The following is a 25002-nucleotide window of genomic DNA, read 5'->3' as shown; positions in this document are numbered from 1 at the left end:
AGCATAAAATACATACCCCATTTAATTTATAACATAAAAAATATTGTAAAAAATATAAAATAGTATAAATGTATTAAACGGGTCAACCCGCCAACCCGACCAGGTTGACCCGAACCCGACCCGTTAACCTAAACGGGTTTGCGGGTTCAACCCGAAATTGACTCGAACCCATTTAGACTAAACCTAAACCCGCGAATTTCGTGTTAGGTTCGTGTCGGGTTTTCGGGTTGTGTCAGAAATTCACACCCCTAATTAACTCTAACAAGAATAAGGCTATGTGGTGTGATGATATTCCTAATCACCACCACCACCCTCCACGTCAGTGCCATATCACTCAATTTTCATACACCTCTTGTATGGTATGGTCCATGACCCACACCATCATCCACCATCAATCAAATTCCCCCATTTTATTCAAGTAGGCTCGTGGTCAGCGTGTGCTCACCAAGCATGGATGAAGAGCGGGTTATGTACCACACGAATCAAGTCCCATATGACAATCCATGACCAAAACCATCATCCCACACCCACAACCTAATACTCTAGATAATCAATTTGTATATTAATAGTATCATTAGAATGATTACATCACAAGTACGTTGAGATTTCAATGTGCAAGATAAACTGCGCGTTATGGAACACAAAATTCAAAAAGGCCTTCTTTCAATTAAGTGTATGTATGTTGCATTATGACTTATGAGATAATGCCCGTTGACTTTGACCAGACCTGGATACTCTTTTAAGAAAGTTGGTGTCATTTTATTTGTAAAACCATATTAGAAAATCAGAAGAATAATATTCTTTTTATAATCCTTAAAAGTATTTCGTGTATCGACTTATTATTATAAATTTCTTAGAATTTAAAAATCTAAAATACACCTTTTGGTTAGTCGAATATAATTTCTTAGAATTTAAAAAAATCTAAGATCTTTTGGTTAGTCTAATATAATTTTTGAGATAATCGGTAAAATCCGTACCTCAACGGCTCAACACATTGATGCTTGTTATAATAAAAAAAAAAGATATCAACTATATAAGATGTTGTTCTAGTCGGTTTAATCAAACTCTATCAAATTGAAATTCATCATAGTATGTTCCTTAATATCCATACCTCCACATATTTCCACTTTAATATATTTGTGTTTATGATACATACAAATGAGAACACAAGGATTCAAAAGGTCAAGTTTTTAACAATAAACTTACACAACAACCAACTGAGCCAGAATTAGGCGCATATCCATTTGTTAGTTTAATTCTTTGCTTGATTAACCTCTATATAAATACATATCTCTATACTTCACAAATCACCAAACCAAGCTAATTCTCATTGCATTCAGCCTCTTTTCTTCCATTTGAGAAAACTCAAACTGCAAGTAAAATGGCTTTGACACGTACGCAATTGCTACTCTTGATAACCATAATTATTACACTATTCGCATTTGGGTCAAGCAACCCGGATTTCCAAAAGGGACCACAAAATTGGAAATTTGAGTTCAACTATACCAATGAGCCATTTACATATCCGAAACCTGTTCAGGGTTCTAGACGAATCATTGTTGGTGGATCTGATAATTGGCGTTTTGGTTTCAATTACACTGAATGGGCTAGGACAAATGCTCCATTCTTTTTCAATGATACTCTAGGTATGTAACTCTATAATGCATGCACCACCCATACATTTTCAATAAAAAATATATTCATTTGTCATTATTAATTCTGAAACTAATGGTGCTACAGTGTTCAAATTCGATCCACCTAGCGAAACCAATATACATCCCCATAGCGTTTATTTGTTCCCAAGTCTGTGGAGCTTTCTGAGGTGCGACTTAAGATGGGCAAAACGTGTGGCAAACACGTCACAAGGTGGAGGAGAGGGATTTGAGTTTGCGCTAAACAAATGGAAGCCGTATTACTTTGCTTGTGGGGAAAGCAACCGTTTTCACTGCCAATCTGGAATGAAATTTTTTGTTATGCCAACGTTTCGTTGGTATTAAATATCTTAATGTTAGGTTTAATTTACGGTATTAAAGGATGAATTACTTTTTTTGTATTGGATTTACATTTATAAGTATAAGGAAATAAACGGATTGCATCGTATACTTACCTACAATTTGTGTTTGTGTTGTGTATTTCTTACAATGTAACAACATTCCTAGGTTTGTCACAATCCTTCATGGGTTTCTCTTCTCCCTCTCATCTCCAAATTCGACGAGCGTCCTTCTCGGCAGTGGCGGACCCATAAACTTTTTTTAAGATGGGGGGCGGAAATTTTTAGGTCTCGACTGCCATCACAAAATATGTAACAATATCGGTATAATTCGGGTCGGGTCAGGTCACATGATAAAAGGATAAACCAATTTAATTTTAATACACTATATATCACATACAAAATATTCTTTATTCTATATTTGTATAAAAAAATAATAGAATGATGAATAAGATATAAAATAACTAAAAATAGTTTAAATTAAAAGAAAATTTAAATGTTACGGACAATAGAATGACACGTCAATATTATTGTATATATTTTTTTACTAATTCAAATGGTATTGATATGTCAATATTTATGAAAAAATAACTAATGAAGCTGAGGCAAAATAAATAAAAAATATAATAAAGAAGAATAGATAAAAAGTCACCAAACCAATGTGGATCATTGTCATAGTAAAAGTTAGTGAACGTTTTTCATTTACCGGAAAAAATTTTTCTGGTAAAGTCATCTTCTTTTCTCTTTGTTTTTTCTATCTTTAAAGTTCAAATCTTCTTCTTTTCTTTTTGTTTTTTCTCTCTTTGAAGTTCAAGGGGAGCGATTACAAAATTTTAAAGGATGCGTTTAAGATTTTAGGGTGTCTATAACGCTAATTTTGTTTATTTTAAGGGGGAGCGCCTGCCCCTTAAGCATACTGACATACTGTAGGTCTGCCCTGATTCTCAAAATCTGACATGTCCTTTGGTTAAAGATGCCCTTGGTAGGTTAATTACATCACTTGTACGTTAGATTTACCACATGCACATGATGCTAAAATTCTGAGTGCAAAAAAAACTGCCTTCAACGGAAAACAAAATTCACACCGCTTTCTTCGACTCTTTAATCACACATTATTATATTATATATATATATAATAAACCAACTTCTTAACTACAATCAACTTTGTAACTTTTTGTTTTTACACAATGGTTTTATGTTTTTAAATTTGACTCCTTGCCATTGCCATGGATGATGAATTTCGCACTTTGTCATGTGGAGTGCTTTGAGGGAACCAATAATATATTTGGTTTATTATTTGATATATGTGGTCAGAATTTGTGATGTAAAAATATCAGGGAGATTAATTTATTTGATTGAATTTTAAATACTTGCTTTCTATTACTCTACTTTATTTTTCCTACTTTTCTTATCCAATCCTTCTTATAGGTTAGTTTGACTTTTAACAGTCAAACTACCAATTGACATATATATATGCACTAACAAGTTCAACAAAACTCATTTAGACATTTTTTTCACATACTTGGTAGGCATCATTTTTAGGTTGTTATATTAGCTAACTTTGCCATACAAATTCACCATGTTTCTTTGAATTCAACTAGTTTATGTACTTATTAACATCAAGCTAACATGAACTTTCAACTATTAATCCGTTCTTTTTACCAATTAATCATAAGTTCATCTTCATGTCAAAAACTCATTTCACAGCATGTATGAACACTTAAATCAAATTCTTAATATGTTCTAAGTAACTCACGCATACAAGCAAGTATGATGATCATGAACATCAAAACAACACCAGTTTCATCATATCACAAAAACCCACTTTATGACATGTATGAGTATATACTTAAATCTCTAAATGGTTTAAGTATTTCACATATTATAGCAAGTATGATGATTATAAACATCTATACATCATCCATTTCACCAAACTAACAATAATATTGAACTCAAGGTTATCACCTTCAACTTCCTCTTCACATGAAACTCATGAAATCAAGTTTTAAAACATACCTTATGCTTGGTAAACTTAGATGATCACGAATTTGAGAATATGCATCGATTCCATAATGAATCCTTCTTTAGTTTTGACATTTTCTTAAGATTTTGGAAGGAGTCTTTTTCCCCTCTCTCTATACACACACACACACACCTTTATGTGTGTGTTTTAATTTCTTTACAAAAGACAGGGTGATTTGTTTTAAAATCACTAGAATCTCGTGGGATATTATAGATTTATTCCGGTGGTTTATATACGAAACGATATAATAACCACATGGATTATGATAAAATAATCCTTCATCATAAAATATTGAAAATCATAGGTTTGGCACATCATAGGGTTTAGTATGATTTCCGTGCATCACTTTCGTAATTACGTGTGCACCCGCAAAAATTGAGCTTTCGCATGGTCCTCATATGTCTACCCATTAACGTACAACTTAACCCGAAGAAAATCGTGAATAAATAAATGACTTGAGTTTTGGGGTGTTGTAAAACAATGTTTAGGATAGTATCGATGAATTAACACAGACACGTTTGACATATCAAAGTGTTGTTAGTTCACGTGACGTTTGGTGTGACATGCTTTGGCCTAGTAGGTATCAGTACTCTCACCGATAGTCCCCAGGTAGGCAAACTGGACCTTTAATTGGATTTATACGAATGCCAGCCTAGACAGGTCGTCTTGTCTACCGGTACGTAACCCTTCCAGTTACTATATGTCCATCACAAGAACTCACTTTGACGAGAGTGAAATCTCAATTGAAATTTGAAACTTAAAAACGAAATGAAATCAAACTCATGAATAATGGAAACGTTTTAAAGAGAATAAATTGATTCAAGACTTTAGATATATAAACATAAAGAGAACATAACATTAGAATATTTAATATTCATATATAATATAAGGTGCGCATATGTAACAAAGAAAAAGAAATGATGGACAATAGTTTTAAAAATAAAGTACGTATTGTCATGTAAAGCATATAACACCAAGCATATAACAATTAAAGTGCGCACATGCATTTGTGTGTGACATTAATATTTATAAGCTAAGGCAATTTAAACAATTAAGCATATAAAGTACCTAAGGTACTTAAACAACTATAGACTAGTCTAAGTGTCTAATAACCTAAACCTAATTCCCTATAGTTATTGGCTCTGATACTAATCTGTCACACCCCGACCAGCAGCAGAATGGTACGGGGCATGATTGATTGCTCAAAGCTTATAACAACTATTTAAAGGTTGTAGTATTTAAAGCATCATTATTAAAAAGTCACACATAACATAGAATTCAAATATTAATACCAAGTTACAAAATCAAATAAAAAAAAGCAATATATCATAGCCGGTTTATTACTAAGGCAATCCTACATGTCTTCAACTCAAAATTTGCCCACCCTTGTGTACCTGTATCACGTGTAAAAGAGTTTTGGGTCAACAAACATGTTGGTGAATATATTCGGTTTTTAGTTAAAAACGTTCTTATTTTATTATTTTTAGAAAACCTTATTTTATAACATGCATTATCAAATGTTAAACTAGGTCTTTCAATATAACAAGAATTCAACATATATCTCATAAGCAACACAAACATAACAATATTAGTAACCATAGACACATAGAAATTCAAGTCCCGAAAGGCGAATCTGCGAAACAATGATGGTGATACCGAGTTCGACACATGGCCTTGGGGAACCGGTCAGACAGGTGGATCCACGCAAAACCTGTGACACAAAGCGAGTAACACATAGATGCAAGTATAGAGAAACAATATAATTTAGCAACAAGTGACACATAGAAACACATCAAATAGCATTTCATCAATTTAAATAATAAATTCGAAATCAAGCACGAGATACCCCCAAAAAGAATTAACGGCAAAACGGAGAAAAAGAGTCGAATCTACTCACTAGTTGTGAAGAAACGATCTACGAGGATTATCGCACGACCATACAAGGCGACCAAATTGCCCTAAATTAGATATAACAAATATATTCTAGATTAAAAAGAATGATATAGTGGGTCTAGTGATTCGAGTTCTTGATTTGGGGACCTTTGTAATAAATATTATTCTAAATATAGGGGAAGGTTCATTTGAGAAGACTATTCTTTTAAGAACAATTTAAAATTAATCTTAGCCTTACAATTTATGTGATCAAAGGTTGTGAATAAGGATGACATTTGGGTGAATATGCAACTCTTTTACATTAATTCTTTAAATGAAAGGGTATACTAGACATTTTGATGTATGGTACATAATTTAATTCATTGATAGTTACATGGTGAACATCACATTTACCAAGATTTCATCCACAATCACTATTACACTTACGACATTTGTCAGAATATTGTGTGTAGAAACAATCTTGATCAGATTGGTTTGTGTAGAGACATGTTGCTATTGTGAGATTGTTGTGTATGTATGATAGGCACTTAATATGTTGGTGTGTAGGTACTTGTTACTAGCTGTTTGATTATTGTGTGTGCATGAAAACACATTTAAAATGTTGGTGTGTGTAGGTATAGGTTGTTATATATTGGAATGTTGTCTGTGTAGAAAAACACACTTGATATATTGGTCTGTGTAGGTAAATACACATAACAAATTGGTGTGTGAATGTGTGAACATGTAAAATGATATAGAAATTTCATGTAGGAAATCACGTAGATATTAGGGTTTAAATTTGAAATCAGTATTTATTTAATTTGGATAGCTTAATTATAGGGTAATAACTAGCTTAAGATCCCGTGTGTTACACGGGTTGGTAAAAGAAATTTCTTCATTAATACCGCTGACATTAAATGTTATACTTTTATACACGTTAAAACACAAACGAATATACTAGATTACAATGACAAATTGAAATAGATGAATATGCAACGATCACAATTCGTTGAAAATCTCTTTATAAACCACATTAGTTGTTTTATCTGTAGGTTTGTCGTTGCAAGTATTGGTATTTTCACTCCATCTCATGTTTTTACCCTTGATAAAGCAACATACAATTGACTATGAGAGGGGACGAGTTGTTTCAAGTACAAACCAACTCTAGAAAGTGACTACCTTTGACTTTTGTTGATTGTCATTGTGAAACATACGACCAGTTAACAAAGGAGGCACCCATTTAGATTTTGGGTTGCCCTGTAAACTAATAGAGTTATCTCAGTTTAACTTTTTTTTGTTTAACCTAATAGAAAATGTAAATAATCAAATATATGTTATATGAACTATTTAGAATTTTTTTTTAATATATGTTATATATATGTAAATATAGTTTAAGAACCCGCGAACTTCGCAGATGAACTAACACACAAATATATAACCTAACATTGTTGAAATAATCCTTTGAAATAAATAAACGTTCAAGTACTAATGAAATTAGTAAACTACAATGAACTGAAAAAAGGAAGTGATGCAAAAATCACAAGTCATTAAAAACTTCTTTATACACCACATTTAATGTTTTATTTGTAGGTTTCCCGTCTTTGTCGGTGTTTAAATAGAATTTGGAAATGAACGAAATGTTCCATATGCCTACCAGAATACAATGTGAAGGAAATAGTCAGATGCATATGCATATGCATACCTGAGTGTAGGCATTGCTTCCGTGCTAGCTGTAAGTGGCTAAAGTTGAAGTGGACACCCCCGGTTTGTAGGAATACATCTTCTCCACCTCGTGTTAATATAATAATACTTGGTGACCTTTATCCTACGATAATACAAAACAAAGAAAACAACACAATTATCATTATCGTTTAAATCCAACTATGTGGTAGTTACAAATACTTTTGCTTATGTATGTTGTTGACTATATACAGTTCACTAAATTTATTTATAATTTATAAAAAAAAGCAAAATCACAAAATTGACCATTTATAAATACATTTAATTACTTACATAGTTGCAACTTGTTTGTTGGACTATCAAAGTCGACTTATGTAAACATTTTATGTAGTTTAAGTGGTCTTAACATTTCCAAAAGCTGAATTTTATTCCTAGATAAATTAAACTCTCTTGTTTGATTCCCCCAACATAAACTCTCATATTAACAAACTAAAATCAACAATACAACCAGGTAGATTCCAAGTCTAAAATCAATCTAGAATAAACCTCAAAACCGCTTTTGATTAATAAGCGTTAGTTCACAAATCCAATAACATTTGCATTCTTGATGCACGTAGTCAATCATATTTTAAAGATATTATGTTCAAATTTGAATGGCTAATTAAAACTAAACAGATCAATTATCATATATTAAAAACAAAAACCCTCATAAAAATGCATCAAATTTAATAACATAACCATCTACAATGCAACAGAATAATAAAATGATTACTTACAGATTTGCAGAACCAAAAAAGCAAAAGTGTAGCAGTTCATTTTTTATTAGATGTTCAGTACCCTTGGCCAAACATGCGGATCGGGTCAGGTGACATGCCGGTCGGATCAGGTGGCATGCAGAGTTAAATCGGGTGTGTCAAAACGTGTTCGGGTCAACATGGGACATTTAAAAAAGGGAGTTTTGGTTCAGGTGAGAACAGGTTTGGATGGGGTTGTGTTTGGGTCGGAACGGGTTTGCGTTGGGTCGGTTTGTTTTAAAAATGGTTCTGTTTTTTCCTGAAAAAGAAGAAACATTGTAACAACATTAGATCCATATTCACTTCTTCATTCAATAACATAATCCATCCTGGTTCCTCTTCAATTGTCTTTCCTTCTTAAAGCACTTTTCTATTAAACCCCTAAACTTTTTTTTTATAACAATAGCATCATGAATATTTGTTGTTTGAGGAACATAAAAATGCGAAGACAAATGTAATTTTAAAGGGTTGAGGGGTTCATTCCTAACAAGAAGAATTAGTCAACCTGGTTGTGTTTTATTTCAAATGGCGACGAAGGAAACCACCACAGCTTAAAATCACACAAACATAATCACAAAATCACACATTCTTCGAATCAAATCACGGTTTTCAGACTCTCAAATTCGCCGTTGGTGGATCAATCTAAGGTACGCGTCATCGAATTTCTCTGTCAAATTTGTTTACACAAACCGATTACTCAATTTCACTCAAATTCTTCAAATGGGTCGAATTTAAAAAACCCCAATTTACTAACCCTCGAAACCAATTGCATTATCATCCACATTGTAACAAAAAATCGATAATTTGTCTCTGCAGAATTTGTTTTCAACAAGATTTTTAAATCTTGTGATGTTTCGATGCACTCCAAGGTTTTTGATTCGATTGTGTGTTGTTACAGGATGTGTGATTCAACACCTCGTGTGTTTGATTCTCTTTTTAAAACATATGCACAGATGAAACAATTTCGGAATGCGGCTGATACGTTTAGTCGAATGAAGGGCTACAAGTTTCTTTCGACGGTCGAATCGTGTAATTTGTATATGAGTTCGTTGCTTAGTTTGAATCGGGCGGGTGTTGTGGTGTCGTTTTATAAGCAGATGAGGCGGTTGAGGATGATGGTGAATGTGTTTACTGTTAATATGTTGATCAATGGGTACTGTCAGTTGGGGAAGTTAGAGCATGGTCTGTTGACTTTTGGTGGTTATTGATGAAGACAAAGGGATAAAGGTGTGATTTAAAAAGATACAAATTAAATAAGGATTTGAAAATACCAAATACCCTCACATGCGAAGCATGTGAGGGGAGTTAACCAGAAAAATTTAACGGTGTTTGTGTTAAAGGTTGAACCTGTAGCAAAACATGAACACAAATGTTGGTTTTTGCCGATTTCATAGTGAAAGGTATAAAATGAAGTTTGGATTAAATATAAAGGTTGTTTTCTGCAATTTTGTATTATTATTAACATGTTCTTGACTTCTTGTGTTGCACAATGTGTGGTGATGTGCACAAAATTGTGACAACTGTGCTCTTTACTCAATGAACAATGTAAAACAATGTTAATTATTAATAAAACAATGTGTTTTGGTGTTATTATGTGTGTTTTTGTGTTTGATGATTTTACAATTTGATTCGATTCGATTTCAAGCTTTAAATCGCTTTCTGGAAAGTTATACGCAAACTGGTGCGTAAACGCAGTCATTTTAGCGCGACAAACACTCCAGGATAGTGAAATAGGCTTAACACACCTTAAATAACCTTCACATAACTTATAAATAAGTTTTGGATGGTTTGGTGTATCGAAAACAAGTATGTTCGATCGCAGGGACTATTTGTGTCAAACTGCGAAACTATAGCGATTTGTATAGTAACGAACATTCCGGAACTTGATCATAAGTTAATTATGCCCTAAATATCCTTTACATAGCTTAGAAATAGGCTTTGAGGTGTTTGGTGCACAAAAATAAACTTATTGGTCATTCAGGGACTAAAAGCGTCAAAAAGTGCATAAGTTTGCATTTTCGCGCATATCTTACGTTCTGAATATATCCGGACACCCAAAAATTTATTTAATCATTAAAATACTTTATTTTAGTGATTGGCATGATAAAATTATATTCGTCGCTTAATTTGGATAGCTTTTGCGTCCGTTACGACTTCCGTCATAATTAACCGAACAACGCAATCGTACGACCAATCTAACCGACATCCGAGATATTTTTAGCACATTTTGAGTTCCCAATACTTTAACTTCATTTTAGAGCCTTGAAATGAGGTTAACGGGGCTTAAACGTGTCAAAAATGAGCCAAAATGCAAGTTTTGCAAGTTCAGGGGCTAAATTGTCATTTTATGAAAGTGCTGGTCTACAGGTCCCTTGCGGACCGTATGGTCATGTGCTTACGGTCCGTAAGCAGTCCCCAGATCAGCAGAATTGCAGAAACACTGAATCTGGTCATTTCCTCTTGTTCCAATGGTTTTGATCTCTGGTTTTTCATGCTATGGGCTGGTTTGTGTGGTGAACAAGTCCCCCAATCTTTCTTTGACAATTGTAAGGCCAAGATCATTCCCTCCTTGCCAAGAAATGATCCTAACGGTTTGCGAAAAACTATATAAGGCCATGTCCCCATTCCATTTTCTGCACATTTGGTCTGAGATTTCTCTAAGTGGTTGTGATTATTCACTACCTACCTGAGAATACTTAGAACCAAATCTATTTGGACCCTTTGTAAGTCCTCTTTCGTTCTTTTATCGCTTTCTAGCTTAGAAGTCAAACAATGTTTGACTTTCAGCTTTGACTACGAGATGGTCAACGAGAAGTTCATTTGAACTTCGCAACGTGAGCGTAATCACGATGGTTATAGTCCCTTGTGACTATACCTACTGATTACCCCGTTGACTAGGCGTAGTGACGAGTCGTAGTTTCGGTCAAAATGCGCATTTAAGCGTATTTTGCAACCAAACTACTCTTCGTATCAAAACACTTTGTTTTGATATCAAAAACCTGTTTTCTACTTAGTTAAGCATGTTTAGCTCGTCACTTTTAGTTTAGTGCTTGTTTAGAGTCATAAGTCAAGTGGTCTAAACCACCGCTTAGACTTTCGAACTCGACCCGTTTGGTCGATCATTAGGATCCGACCAAGCATGTTTAGTGACCATAGTTGCATAGGAAATAACCTTCCGAGGTTATACCTTATGGTCACCTAGTTTAAGTAGTTGTATGATAGGTAGACTATATGCCTTAGGTAAATGACCAAAATGCCCTTTTTCATGCATAATTGGACTTTAAGCATATGTGACCTAACTTTTGTCACCTAAACTGATTATGCAACCTATTTAAACATGTTTAGGCATATAATACTTGTCGTAGGACTAGTTAGACATCTTGAACGTGCGTTTGCACGCATGACGCATTAAAGTAGCGTAAGCTACCTTAATGGGTCGCAACGGGTCAAAAGCACTTAGGTTAGGTTTCAATTTAGGATGTAGGCTTTGTTAAACCATATCACATGAGTTCCAACACTCATTTGATTTACAAGACCTCATTCTGTCCGATCTCCCGATTTAGGCGTCTATTGTTTAACTAGTGATTCGATTATTAGGTGCTGCTTGAGTTTCCTTGGTTTGATTGAGCTTGTTGAGTTCTTTAGATTGAGGATACTTTGCACTTCAAAGTGAGTACATAGTTCCCCTATTTTACTGTTTTCAATTGTTTTGGGGTGATTCATATGTACGAAATGATTTCAAGGTTTAAACGATGATTTCAAAAACGATTAAGATGGTTTATTCTAAACTAATAACGATTTCAATAAAGTGAACAAACTTGTTGGTTGTAGTTACATAACGAATGACATTCATTAGCATTGATCAAGCCGACCAGCATTAGGTTATGGTACCATAGGATCTGACACATCCCGTTATTAGACTACACCCATGGTTATGTGTGGGGGTTATGTAGGTAACGACCGAATCTGTGATTATTAACTTACTCTTTGGTGGTTTGTTAATACGAGAAGCGAGGTAGTCGAGTCACGAAGGTTTGAATGTTATTAGCGAGACGACCAAAAGTAGTTTCACAATTAAAACGAATACGATTTTGGGACGAGTTAAACGATTTGAGACGACTTAAACGAGATAAACGATTTGGATAAACGATTGGTTTTTGGGTAGTGATTAGATAATGGGACGGATTGTTGGATCGTTCCGATGACCTTAAACAGTCAAGTTGAGTAGTTCATCATCATTTACAAAGGCGGAATCAATGTAAACAACGTCAAACAGCTTATTTCCTTTCAATTCTTTTATATTACTGATCTCCTGAGCCTTTACAATGATTTCTGATAAAAATCCGGCAACACCTCGACTCAATACAAATGATCAGATTCCGCTCCAAATGACACAACCACTCCTATATATAGTTGAGCTGATTCCGCTTGAAACAGCTTCAAGCGGATCCTGATTCCGCTCCAAACCGTTCAAGCGGAACCTCTCATGTGCAGTTCAAGCGGAACCTTAAAGCTTTTGATTTCGCTTGAAATGACATGTTGTCATTTCAAGCGGAATTACATGAATTAACCCACTTTCTTGATTTCTAACCCTAATCTATCCTATCCAGACCTAAGACTCGATTAAGACGAAGTTAACAGACATTCAATGCACCAACAGACTCCCCCTTGGATGTTGACGAAGTCTTCGGCATCGAGTCTTCAGTCTTTGTCTCTTTCCAATTTGTCTTGACTTTGTAAAAGCTCTCTTCAAACTCTAATCTTCAATCTTCAATCTCCCATTTGACTGTTGATCCAGAATCTTGACTCCCCCTTTCGAAGTCTCCCTCTCACAATAAGCTGGGGCTTGAATTCTGGTTCAAACTTTAACATTTTGATGCCGTGGGGATTTTGATATCCATAACCTGTTTCTCAAACATATAACATTACAATCTATTGACTATCAACAATAAATCTCATTATCTATCAGTTTAGAAATCCACTTAAGTATTCAGGTCCAAGTTAATGACCCTGATTACTCAATTAATCTACCAAGTCCAATTTAATGACATTGGTTGATTTCAGACAAAATAAACTGATTTAGTGCAACAATTTTTCAAAAATTTTCAGAAAATAACAAGTTTCAAATTAATGAACTTGTTTTTGACTTTTAAACAATCAGATTTTAATCAAGATAAGCTCTCCTCATCCTCCAGTCCAGAAACTTCCTGCATCTGCTTCAACTTTGAGAATCTCTCGATCAACTTTCCACTTTGGTTTGTCGGAAAATAAAGCAGAAATAAAATCTTTTTGGATTTTCAATAAAGTTTCTAAACTAGAAATGAAATACATAAACTTAAATGCAATAAAAGTAAACTATTTACAAACATATTTTTGGTGAGCGTGTTAGGGAATCATATCAGCTATCAGACAAGTCACTAGTACCGTTAAGCTTTAATTTCATACTCAGAATTAAACAATTCACTTAGATTGTTGATATGCTAATCCACTTAAATTCTCACACAATTTTCAATCTATTCAGGATACGAATTAGGTGTATTAAGAACTTAAACTCATTCATGTGTCCCACCTCTTGAATATACTCCCGTATCTAGATCCCAATATTCAGTCTTATAGGTGAGTATACCACAGATGATATATGTAAGGGGTTAGATGCGAAACCGTGAGAGCTCAGGTCAGAACTTCCGTTCAGCAGAGAGATGACGGTTCGACTTTCGGTGTGTCCCCTTTAGAGGATCTTTTTTTACAACAGCACACGATTATCATTTTGCAATGTTTCATCATTTTTTTATGCTGAGGGTGGTGCTATGTTTCAAGCAATGCGAAAAGTATTATTCGGGGACTAGGTCAGAACTTCCATTCAGCAGAAGTCCCGGAATAATACCCCAGATATCACTGAGTATAAAGACCTAGTATTTCAGAAAGAGGGATCTTTCAAACGAGATTTCAGGGGTTACCTATATATCCAAGTAGTGTTCCCCACAAAATAAGCAAGTTTAAATTTTTATGTTTATATCCTGAACAAATCTACTAAATGTGTAAAAACCTATCGACACATCATCAGCGAGACTGTGTAACGCTATTAAACTTTACAAATCTTTAGCGTACCGTAACTGTCAAGCCGATGTACTATCATTTTCCCTTTTTACACAAGCTCTTTTTCAGTTTTCTATTGTTTTTAGATTTTGAAATTTTTTCATGTTTTTGGATTTTTGAATTTTTTTACTGTTTTTGTATTTTCTGAAAATATATCTACTCCCCCTAAATACCAAAACAAGTAAAAAATCGACAAACCATTGCAGATTGTTTCTCATCGTCATCTACAACAGTACCTTCATCAACGCCAATAATTCCATCTGACACCGAGAAAAGCACCATACCATTCAGTTTTAAAAGATATTTAAAACGTGTTTTATCAAAAGCTTTGGTATGTAAATCAGCTTTCTGATTGTCAGTGTGGATTTTCTCAATTCGTATCAACTTCTTCTCGAAGCAATCTCGGATGAGGTGATGACGAATTTCTATGTGTTTAGTTTTAGCGTGATGTACTGGATTTTTCGTTATATTTATTGCGACCTCATTATCAACAAAAATAGGTGTGTTAAGAAACTGCAAACTGTAGTCGCGCATCTGTTGCTGGATCCACAAGATCTGAGAGCAGCAACTGCTAGCAGATACATACTCCGCTTCACATGTGGATAGAGCCACAGAAGTTTGTTTCTTACACTGCCAGGTGACCAGACGAGGTCCAAAGAACTGGCATCCTGCTGTTGTTGATTTTGCATTGACTTTGCAGCATCCAAAATCTGAATCGGAATACCCTTCGAGCGTGAAATCGCCTTTTCTAGGATACCACAATCCCAACGATGGAGTTCCTTTTAGGTAGCGTAATATCCTTTTCACAATAACCATGTGCGAAGCTCTCGGATTAGATTGAAATCTTGCTGCGAGGCACGTTGGGTACATGATATCGGGTCTTGAAGCAGTTAAGTACATCAATGAACCGAACATGGAACGATAAAGCGTCTCATCTACCCTGTCTCCGGTGAGATCTGGGTGTATCCCATGATTTGTTGCTAACGGGGTTGACACTGGAGTAGAACCTGACATCCCAAATTTCTCTAGAATATCATGAACGTACTTCGTCTGGTGAATGAAAATTCCCTCAGGTAGTTGATCAACTTGAAAACCCAAAAAGAATTTCATCTCCTCCATCGATGACACTTCGAATTTCTGCTTCATAACTTGCTCAAAATCTTTGCACAAATTCTCATTTGTTGACCCAAATATTATGTCGTCCACGTATATCTGAACTATCAGAAGATGTCCGTCGACCTCTTTGGTGAAGAGAGTGGCATCCACTTTTCCACGGATGAAGATGTTGGCTAGTAGGTGTTGAGACAAAGTCTCGTACCAAGCTCTCGGGGCCTGGTGTAAACCATACAGCGCTTTGTCCAGCAAATAAACCTTGTTTTTGTGGATTGGATCGGTAAAGCCCGGTGGCTGTCCGACATATACCTCCTCTTTTACCTTCCCGTAGAGAAACACCGATTTCACATCTAGCTGATATACTTTGAAGTTTTTCCAAGATGCAAATGCCAGGAATATTCTGATTGCTTCTAGTCGAGCCACAGGAGCATAAACTTCTGTAAAATCGATACCCTTCTGCTGACTAAAGCCCTGGACTACGAGACAAGCTTTGTTACGCACAACAACTCCTCGATCATCTCTCTTACACTTGAACACCCATTTTGTGTTGATCTTCCTGTGACCATCAGGCAAATCTACTAACTTCCACACTCCCAACTTTTCAAACTGAAACTCTTCTTGCATAGCATTGACCCAAGAATCTTCAGTTAGCACCTCTTTATATGTTCTCGGTTCAATCTGCGAAATAAAACAACTCAATGAAAATTCAGTTTGTAAAGGTGCTACTGTAGAATAAAAACAAGTAAGGCCTTGGTCAATTTGACGTCTAGTGCGAACGCCTGATTGTAGTTCTCCAATGATCAGCTCCTCTGGATGGTATGAAAGAGTTCTTGGCATCACTTCGCTTGGAACATCTACATCACCTTCCAAATTAGTAACATTCTGATTTGCACCATGTTCACTGACAGGATCTGTTTGACTTGACATCTGAATTTGCTCCCCTCAGAATCTGAATCACCATGATCGAATACTGGCATGTTCTCAGATTCTTGATTATCATCCTGTGCCGTCTGATTATCTTGAGCAATTTCATCTTGTTGAATATCATTATGTTCTCCAGCATTACTCGGACCTGCTTCATTGTCATTTGAAGTTTGTCGTGGTCTCCTTGAATACTCAGCTGGGAACCTTTCCTGCGATGACTCATACTCTCGCAAAATATCCAACTCACTAAAGAAATCTTCTTCTTCTTCTGGTTCTTCCATCATGTCAAACGAATCCCACAAAGTGTCATAATGATAACGCCATGAATCTCCAGGATTCTGCGGCGGCATTGTATTACCTTGACATTCAACATTGGGAGCTTCAATAATCCGCTTCAGACTTGGAACGAAGACTCGTCGTAATGGACTTGCATAACCTATGAATATCCCTTCAATACTCTTCGGACCAAACTTTCGAAAAGGCTCCAGAACAGTACAGGGTGACCCAAACGGTTCAAGATACTTCAGATTTGGTTTGCGGTTATTGATCAACTCAAAGCACGTTTTGTTGAATTTCTTAACAGTGAGAACTCTGTTGAGCGTATAGCATGCGGCGGAAACTGCTTCTGCCCAAAAATTTATCGGAAGCTTTGAATCATCAAGCATTGTTCTGGCCGTCTCGATTAGTGTCCTGTTTTTACGTTCTGCAACTCCATTCTGCTGCGGAGTGTACGGAGCACTAAACTCATGCAATATACCTCTTTCATCACAAAATTCTTCCATCTTGTTGTTCTTGAATTCAGTACCATTATCACTTCTAATTCTTCTGATACGCCTTTGGTACATATTTTCAATTTTCTTGAACAACGCCATCAAACTTTCAAACGTTTCATCTTTCGTCTTCAAGAATGATACCCACGAAAATCTGGAATAATCGTCAGTAACCACAAGACAATAGAGATCCCCAGTAATACTTTTGACGTTCACTGGACTAAACAAGTCCATATGAAGTCTCTCCAGAGGTCTTGAAACTGAATTGACTTGCTTTTTAGGGTGCGACTTTTTCTTCTGCTTGCCTTTGATGCAGCTAATGCGCTCCCCTTCCAGATGAAAACCTTTGACGTGAACACCAATAACCAAATCATTGTGCACCAAGTGATTCATTTTTCTAAGATGTATATGACCCATCTTCCGGTGCCACAATTTTGATTCTTTCTCTGTTGCTCTAGACACAAAACAATGAGCCTGACCCGTTGTTGTAGTATCTACGCTCATATCCAACACGTACAGATCATTAACTCTTGGTGCCCTCATGTTAATCCATTCTTCAGGAATAACAAATCCTGGCTTCAAGATCAAACATTCTTTGTCAGTAAAGTGAGTGGTATACATCCTGTCACAGATCTGCGAGATACTCAGTAGATTATTCTCCAGCTCAACAATGTAGTTGACTATTTCAAACGTAACAATGCCATTGGTTAACGTTCATTCACCAACAATTCTACCACCTTGATTGCCTGCAAATCCTACATATCCTCCATTGAAATTTCTAACATCATACAGCAATGCAGTCTTCCCTGTCATGTGATGAGAAGCTCCACTATCCATAATCCATCGCGAAACGGATCTTAGAAGTTCCTGCACATATCACAAATTGATTTAAAAACATATTTCAATAAAGATGCCGATTCATGCTTCACGATTACCAACAAGGAAGCTCCGGCAAGTCAGGTTTTTCAAATGAAGAAAATATCCATTTTGTTTCTTAAAATTTTTAGCCTGAAGTGGTGGAAAGTTTGCATCATCCACAATTGGAACTGAATTCACCACCTTTTTCACTTGTGGAGTTGAAGTTTGTTTCTCTGTTTTAGGCTTCCAAATTTGTTGAGACAATGCCACCCGTTTGTAAAACTTGTCATTTTTAGTTACCACATTCTTTACAGGTTCAGTTTTGACTTTAATGTTTTCATTTTTTCAAAACCTTTTTCTCAACAATCAATGGGACTTTTCCCTTAGCATCATCTTTCTTTCTTGAATTCGTCACAACTTCAGTCTTAGGCTTCAAGTTGGTACACTTTCGTGCGATATGTCCAACTTGATTGCATCTGAAGCATGTTCGGGTGTCAGCTACCCGACTTGTACCTTCAGACTGAGGCTGTGAAGTCTTCTTCTCAAAGAACTCTTTGTTTGATTTCGAAAAAATCTTTGATTCTTCATCAGAAAGTGAACTTGAACTGTTCACAAACACTTTCTTCTCAACAAACTTCTTGTTTTGAACATTTTTCTTTTGAAAATTCTTACCACCCTGATAACCACCCGACCATCTATTTCGATTGTTGTTATAAAAACGTGGTGGAACAACAGGTTTGTTGTAGTAAGCTTTATCTTTTTCAAAATTCATTTGCCTTTTTGTTTGGTTTAAACTTTTCACTTCAGACAAATCGATTTCAATCAGTTTGAACACATTTGTCAATTTGGCAACATTTACATTCTCCAGTGGAAACTCAGAATCCGAATACAACTTATCCGATCCCGACATCTTATACATGACAAGATTAGGTTCTTTATTTAAGTTGTTTTTGGACTTTTGTTTCGGAATGTATTTGTCCAAGAAACATTCATCTTCCTCAGTAGTGTCACTTTCAGATTTTAGAACATTCTCAACCACACTTTTTACCATCTCAGTTTGGACACTATCGTCATCGGAAGATGAAGTGAATGTGACATCAATCGTGTCCGGAAGTTTCACTTCATTATCATCTTCAAGATTAGCCAACCCTGATTGCTTTTTCGAATAATTGTTTAAAACTGGTGGTGGAACTTGATGATAACCCACCCTGGTTCCATCTGAAAAGACATCTTCGCCAGCTTTGTTTTTCCCGATGGGTTTAGGAACAATGTGTTGCAAAACAAAGCTTGTGGAATTGTAACTTTTTAGTTTCAACTGGATGCGTTCATTTTCAATTTCAGCTTCCTGAAATTTAAGCTTCAACTTTGCAATTTCATCCAGTTGCTGGTTGATTAACTCTTCTTTTACCCGAAGAACTCCCGACAGATGATTATTTTCTTTTGTTGTCTTACTATTTCTTTCATCAGCATCTTTAACCGTTCGTTTCAGCTTCTCAAATTTTTCAGAACTCTGACGATTTTCAAGAATTAACTGCTCATTTTCTTTCCTAACTTTTTCTTTGTCAATTTTATCGTTTTCAATTTTGTTAGTTAATTCTTTTAATCCGTCGTTCGAAGCTTTTAACCATTTATCACGGTCAAGGATCTGATCCTCAACACTTCGGACTCTAGCAGTCAAATCTTCTTACCACTGAGGTAAGTGATTATACTATAAATTTTGCACTCTTTCATGCAATTTTTGCAGTCACTGTCACCTTTTACTTTCTTACCTGAATCACTCGTTGACGCATTTGAACTGACCTGGCTTTTAGACTCAGATTCAGACTTAGAGTCTACCTCAAGTTCCTTAACAACCAGCACCTTGTCAGCCATCTTTCCCAAGTTTTCAGCATTCAACTCTTGTGATGTGTCAATGATCCCATCATCAATCTTCTTTGACTTTTCTTCTTTTTCTTTCTCTTCTCCACCTCCCCACCATTTTCTTTGCCAATACTCTTCCTCTTCAGCAACTTGTTGAATCATGGCATCAAAATCGAGGGTTCTTGAATCAATAGCAATATTTCCCATGGGGTCAAGATAACATTCTCTGTCTGGATCCCATCTCTTTGCTCTTTTTTCTTCAATGAATTTCTCAGATATTTTGATCATCCTGGTTTGAGCTTTCATTCTCCTGCCGATATACTTCTTGTTGGTGCAGTTGTCTGTCGACTACATCTTCGTTCGAGTCTTAGTGTAGGGCTGTTTGTTTTGTGCACGGAAATCAATGTTGTTTGTATTTGTAGCTGATTTCGCTCTTAATGACTTCTTGTCATTTGGAGCGAAATCACCAATATTCTGATTTCGCTCATAAGAGGTTAGTGTATGATTTCGCTCATAGGGTTAGTGTCTGATTTCGCTTATGTGATCCTGTGTATGTAGGAGCGAAATCACAACAGTATATATAGGTATCTTGAGCGAAATCAGTAGAGTAGTCTTGCTTCCGACGGCGAAGCTCAGTCGAAGTGTCTCCGCATCTATAACAGCTTTCTGATCAATACAAGAGACAATTAATAGTGAAATCAAGCTAAACGAAGACTGAATCAATGAATTCCGCCTCTGATTCAGTCTGAGCACTCTTCTGATCGACTCATTAGGTCGTCTCGCGATCCTACAAGTGGTATCAGAGCTCAGGAGGAAGAGTTCTTACCGTTTAGCCCGTTTTCGCTCAAAAATTCTGATTTCTACACCTTCTTTTATCATTTCAGAAAGTTTTAACGGTCAAAATTGTTTCAAATTTTCACATATTGTGTAAAATTGTCTATTAACAAATCCTTGAAAGTTTCAGCATTAAAATCAGCTTAAAAGTGACAAAAAGTTATTCGAGATCTGATTTCGCTCGAAGGTACTTGAGTGATTTCGCTCATAGGTTCAAGCGAAATCAAGTGTATGTCACATTAGGTTCTAATTTCGCTCGTACGGTAAAAGTGAAATCAGAGGTTTCGCTCTTGTGTTTGAGATTTCGCTCCAAGTAATACTTTGATTTCGCTCATTTGGACATTATCTGATTTCGCTCATTTGAGCAATAGTTGATTTCGCTCCACTGAGCAACCATTGATTTCGCTCCAAAGGTCATTATCTGATTTCGCTCGTGTCGTCTTTCTAATCTCGCTCCTAAGAATTATTATAATTTCGCTTGAAAGATTGTTTGTGAGAAAATTTATCAGAACTATATAAAAGATGGCATTAATGTTTGACGAAAAGGAGAATGAGTTTATTGGAAGGTTAAATAGTTATGGATGGTATAGAACGAGCACATATGAACAAGATGATAAGAAGATTTGGATGCTTAGACTCGACAATTTTGCATGTGAAAAGAATGAAACAATGAAAGAAATGGAAAGAAGATTTGAGTACTTAATAGACAAACTAAAAAGGTTTGACATAAAATTGACAGATGCTGAAAAGGTATCAAAGTTTGCAGATGGTTTACCTGCCGAATGGGATGATGTTTTAAAAGAATTCAAGCAAAAACCAAAATTTTCAAAATTACATCCATTTGATTTCATCAATAAACTTCAAAAATACAGTTATGAAAATTCTGATAAGAAGAAAACATTGATGAATAAAATCAAAGAGAATCTAGATGAATTGAATTTGGGAAATCTAGGAAAAATCAATTTGGATGTAATTACTGAGATTGATAAAAGAATCTGTATGTGTTTTGCTGCAAAACAAAACATGAAATATGATTATAAAAGAGGATGTTATATTGATGAGAATTTAAAACCTCTTGATTTTGTTAAAATCGTTTGTGCAGGAACATACAAGACAGAATCAAAGGAAATCACAAAGAATGAAGAATTTGTGAAGAATGAACTTTCAAGTTCTGCATCAGTGTGTTTTAAATGTGACAGCTTTAAGATGGAAAATGACAAACTCGTGAAAGATGCGGAAAGTTTGACTTTGGAAGTCAAAAAGCTGAATGATAAGAAGCAAGCTGATGATAAACAGATTCTTGTTTTGCAGGAAAATTGTGTAAAGCTGAAATCTGAAAATGACAAACTGTTAAGTAACTTGAACAGTTTGACATTGGAAAACCAGAAGTTGAAAGAAAATGCAAAAAATTTTGAAGATAAACTGAAAGTTTTTGAAATAGAGAAATTAAAAGATGAAAAAGAATTTCAAAGTCAAATAAAAATTCTTGAAGATGGGAGAAATGTTTTTAGTCAAAACAACATCGAAAAGCAAAAAATGATAAATTCCCATCTTCAGAGAATTATTAGACTTGAAAAAGAAATTGAATGTGCTAGAAAGAAAAACAAAGAGTTAGAAGAAAAGGATGAAAGCAAAAAGAAATCATCAGAAAATGAAGATTTCTGGATAAGGCTTGAGAACAAGAATTTGAAAGCAAATGAAAGAAAATTTCAAGAACAGTTAAAAGTTTTGGAAAATGAAAAATCTGTTCTTGAAAACATTAAGATTGAGAATGAAAAATCAATCAAGTCTCATCTTGAAAGAATATCTCAGCTTGAAAACGAAGCTGAAAATTCAAGAAACAAGATTGATGAACTTGAAAAGAAATTGAAAGGTTTTGTGACTTCATCAGATAGTTTGAATTTTCCCTGTCCAAAACCGATCAATTCTTTTCCAATAAGTGACAATGTCACAAACTTTGACAATGTCAAAGTTGAAGATTGCGATGAGAAATCTGATGATGAAAATGAAAAAATTAAAAAACAAAAATTGTTTTTGAAATTAAAAGAAAAATTTCAGAAAACTGTTCTGCAATCGACTGAAAAGGGAGAATGCTCTAAGCAAAAACCTTTGAAGAAGAAAGTGGAACAGAAACAAAAAATTAAAAATGAGAAAAATGTTCAAAAAGATAATAAAAGCTCATCAGATCGATCATCCAATCAAAATCAAAAATCACAAAAATTGAAAAATGAAAACTCAAAAACTATTGGTAATAAGTGGTGCAGGTCGGATCACAGTGCTCAAAAGCCAAATCCAGCAAACATGAGAAAGGAATATCACCAAGCCAAACAGTGCTTTGATCTGAATGTTTGGGCTGAAAATGGTGATTGGTATGATAACAGAGTGTGTTACAAATGCGGTTATCAAGGACACATTGCTGTTAACTGCCAGAATTGGAGCTATGAGACGAGAAGATGCTATAATTGTCAAATCAGAGGTCACATTGCCAGAGATTGCCTAAGGAGATCAAATGAAAGATTGAGGGCTAATTCTCAGAAATTGGCCAAGATTCCAGTCAACGTCAAGCCCAAAGAACAAAAGGTTCAAGAACCTAAAGTTCAAGAAACGAAAGTGAAGCCTTCTCAAGGGCAAGAAGACAGACCGAGAAAGAAGAGGAAGAAGGCCAGAGAGTATCTAGAGAAGATTTTGTCCTCGGGTTCATCTGTTGATAAAAATAAGAGTTCTGATGAATCGACTCCCTCGATTGCAAAATCAAGCAAGACGAATTCATCGGATACAAATCTGAGGACGAAAGAAGAAAAGAAGAAGAAGAAAATGGTAGGCGATGAATCTGATGTGTCAAAGTCAGACAAGCCACCTTCAGGCAATGAATCTGACAGGTCAAAATCAGACAAGCCATGTGCCGGCAATGATTCTGGTTCGTTAAAGCCAAAGGAGCCTGGTGTTGAGGTAAAAAAGGAGAATTCGGGTATAACAATGGATGATGCAAATTTTCCACCATTGTTGAACAAGAATTCAAAATCACCCACGAATTGTCAGGCTTGGATGAATCTATTCAAATAGAAAAGCCTGACTTGCCGGAGTTCCCAGGTTGGTAAGCGTGGAACATGAATCGGCACATTTCTTGAGAAATTTCACTTTAGTGATTTTTCGCCTTACATGTGGTAAACCAGGGACATTAAGTTGTACTTGATTTTCTACAAGTGATGGTTGAGATTTAAAACTGAAATTGTAAAATCTGTCATGTGAATGAAGAAAACAATGTGATGAAGTGACCCCGAACCTACAAATGATTGGTAAACAAACAAACTTTTCCGGAAAAACCATTTTGATTAAAACAAACTTAAGTGTTTTGAAATCATAATGGGAAAATAGTTTGTTGTGAGGGAGAGTTCTGATTGTTTATGTCAGGTGGATGGAGAATTGAAGTGATTCTCATCAAGTTGTCAAGTTTGTACAGTTTGTTTCAAATTTTCCCAGAAAATCAAAATTGAGACATATTTTGATTTTAGGGGGGAGTAAAATTTAAAAAAAAAAATTAGAAAATTTGTAAATGTCAAAAACATTGAAAAATTTAAAAATGAGTTTTGCTGAAACAAGAGGAAATGATTGAAAATCAGTGGACTATCACAACATGCTAAAGAATTGGAATGTAAAATGTGATAAACAATCTCACTGCGGATGTGTCAGTAGGTTTTTACACATTTAGTAAACTGTAACGAGATATAAACCTAAATACAAACTTGCTTATTCTGTGGGTAACAAATTCTTGGATATATAGGTAACCCCTGAAATCTTGTTTGAAAGGTCCCTTATTCTGAGATACTAGGTCTTTATGCTCAGTGATATCTGGGGTATTATCCCGGGACTTCTGCGGTATGGAAATACTGACCTAGTCCTCGAATAATGCTTTCTGCAAAATGCTTTGAAATATAAGCTCGCCCTCAGCAATCTGATTAAACAATAAAATTGATAATCTTTGCTGTTGTAACAAAAGATCCTCTAAAGGGACACACTGAAAAGTCGAAGCCGTCATCTCTCTGCGTATACGGAAGTATTGACCTGAGCTCTCACGGCCCTCGCAATTTAACCCCTTTACAGATATCATCTGTGGTATACTCATCTGTAAGACTGAATATTGGGATCTGGATACGGGAGTATATTCAAGTGGTGGGACACATGAATAAG

General features: G+C 35.4%; 1 protein-coding gene across 1 annotated transcript; it reads left to right on the top strand.

The window, feature by feature from the left end:
* Positions 1 to 1375: 1375 nt before the first annotated feature.
* Positions 1376 to 2221, top strand: LOC110915953. Its single transcript, XM_022160705.2, has 2 exons — positions 1376 to 1646; positions 1741 to 2221. Exons 1-2 carry the CDS (start codon positions 1382 to 1384, stop codon positions 1995 to 1997), a joined length of 522 nt encoding a protein of 173 aa, XP_022016397.1. The 5' UTR covers positions 1376 to 1381; the 3' UTR covers positions 1998 to 2221.
* Positions 2222 to 25002: the final 22781 nt, after the last annotated feature.

Source organism: Helianthus annuus, chromosome 16 (assembly GCF_002127325.2).
Source record: "Helianthus annuus cultivar XRQ/B chromosome 16, HanXRQr2.0-SUNRISE, whole genome shotgun sequence".
NCBI lineage: Eukaryota > Viridiplantae > Streptophyta > Magnoliopsida > Asterales > Asteraceae > Helianthus > Helianthus annuus.
This window is presented reverse-complemented; position numbering and strand designations above follow the sequence as displayed.

Bases quoted from the DNA above. Each gene is read 5' to 3' on its own strand.
- LOC110915953 (XM_022160705.2), top strand. From the start codon at position 1,382: ATGGCTTTGACACGTACGCAATTGCTACTCTTGATAACCATAATTATT. The intron at 1,647-1,740 runs GTATGTAACTCT...ATGGTGCTACAG, and splicing joins CTTTTTCAATGATACTCTAG to TGTTCAAATTCGATCCACCT.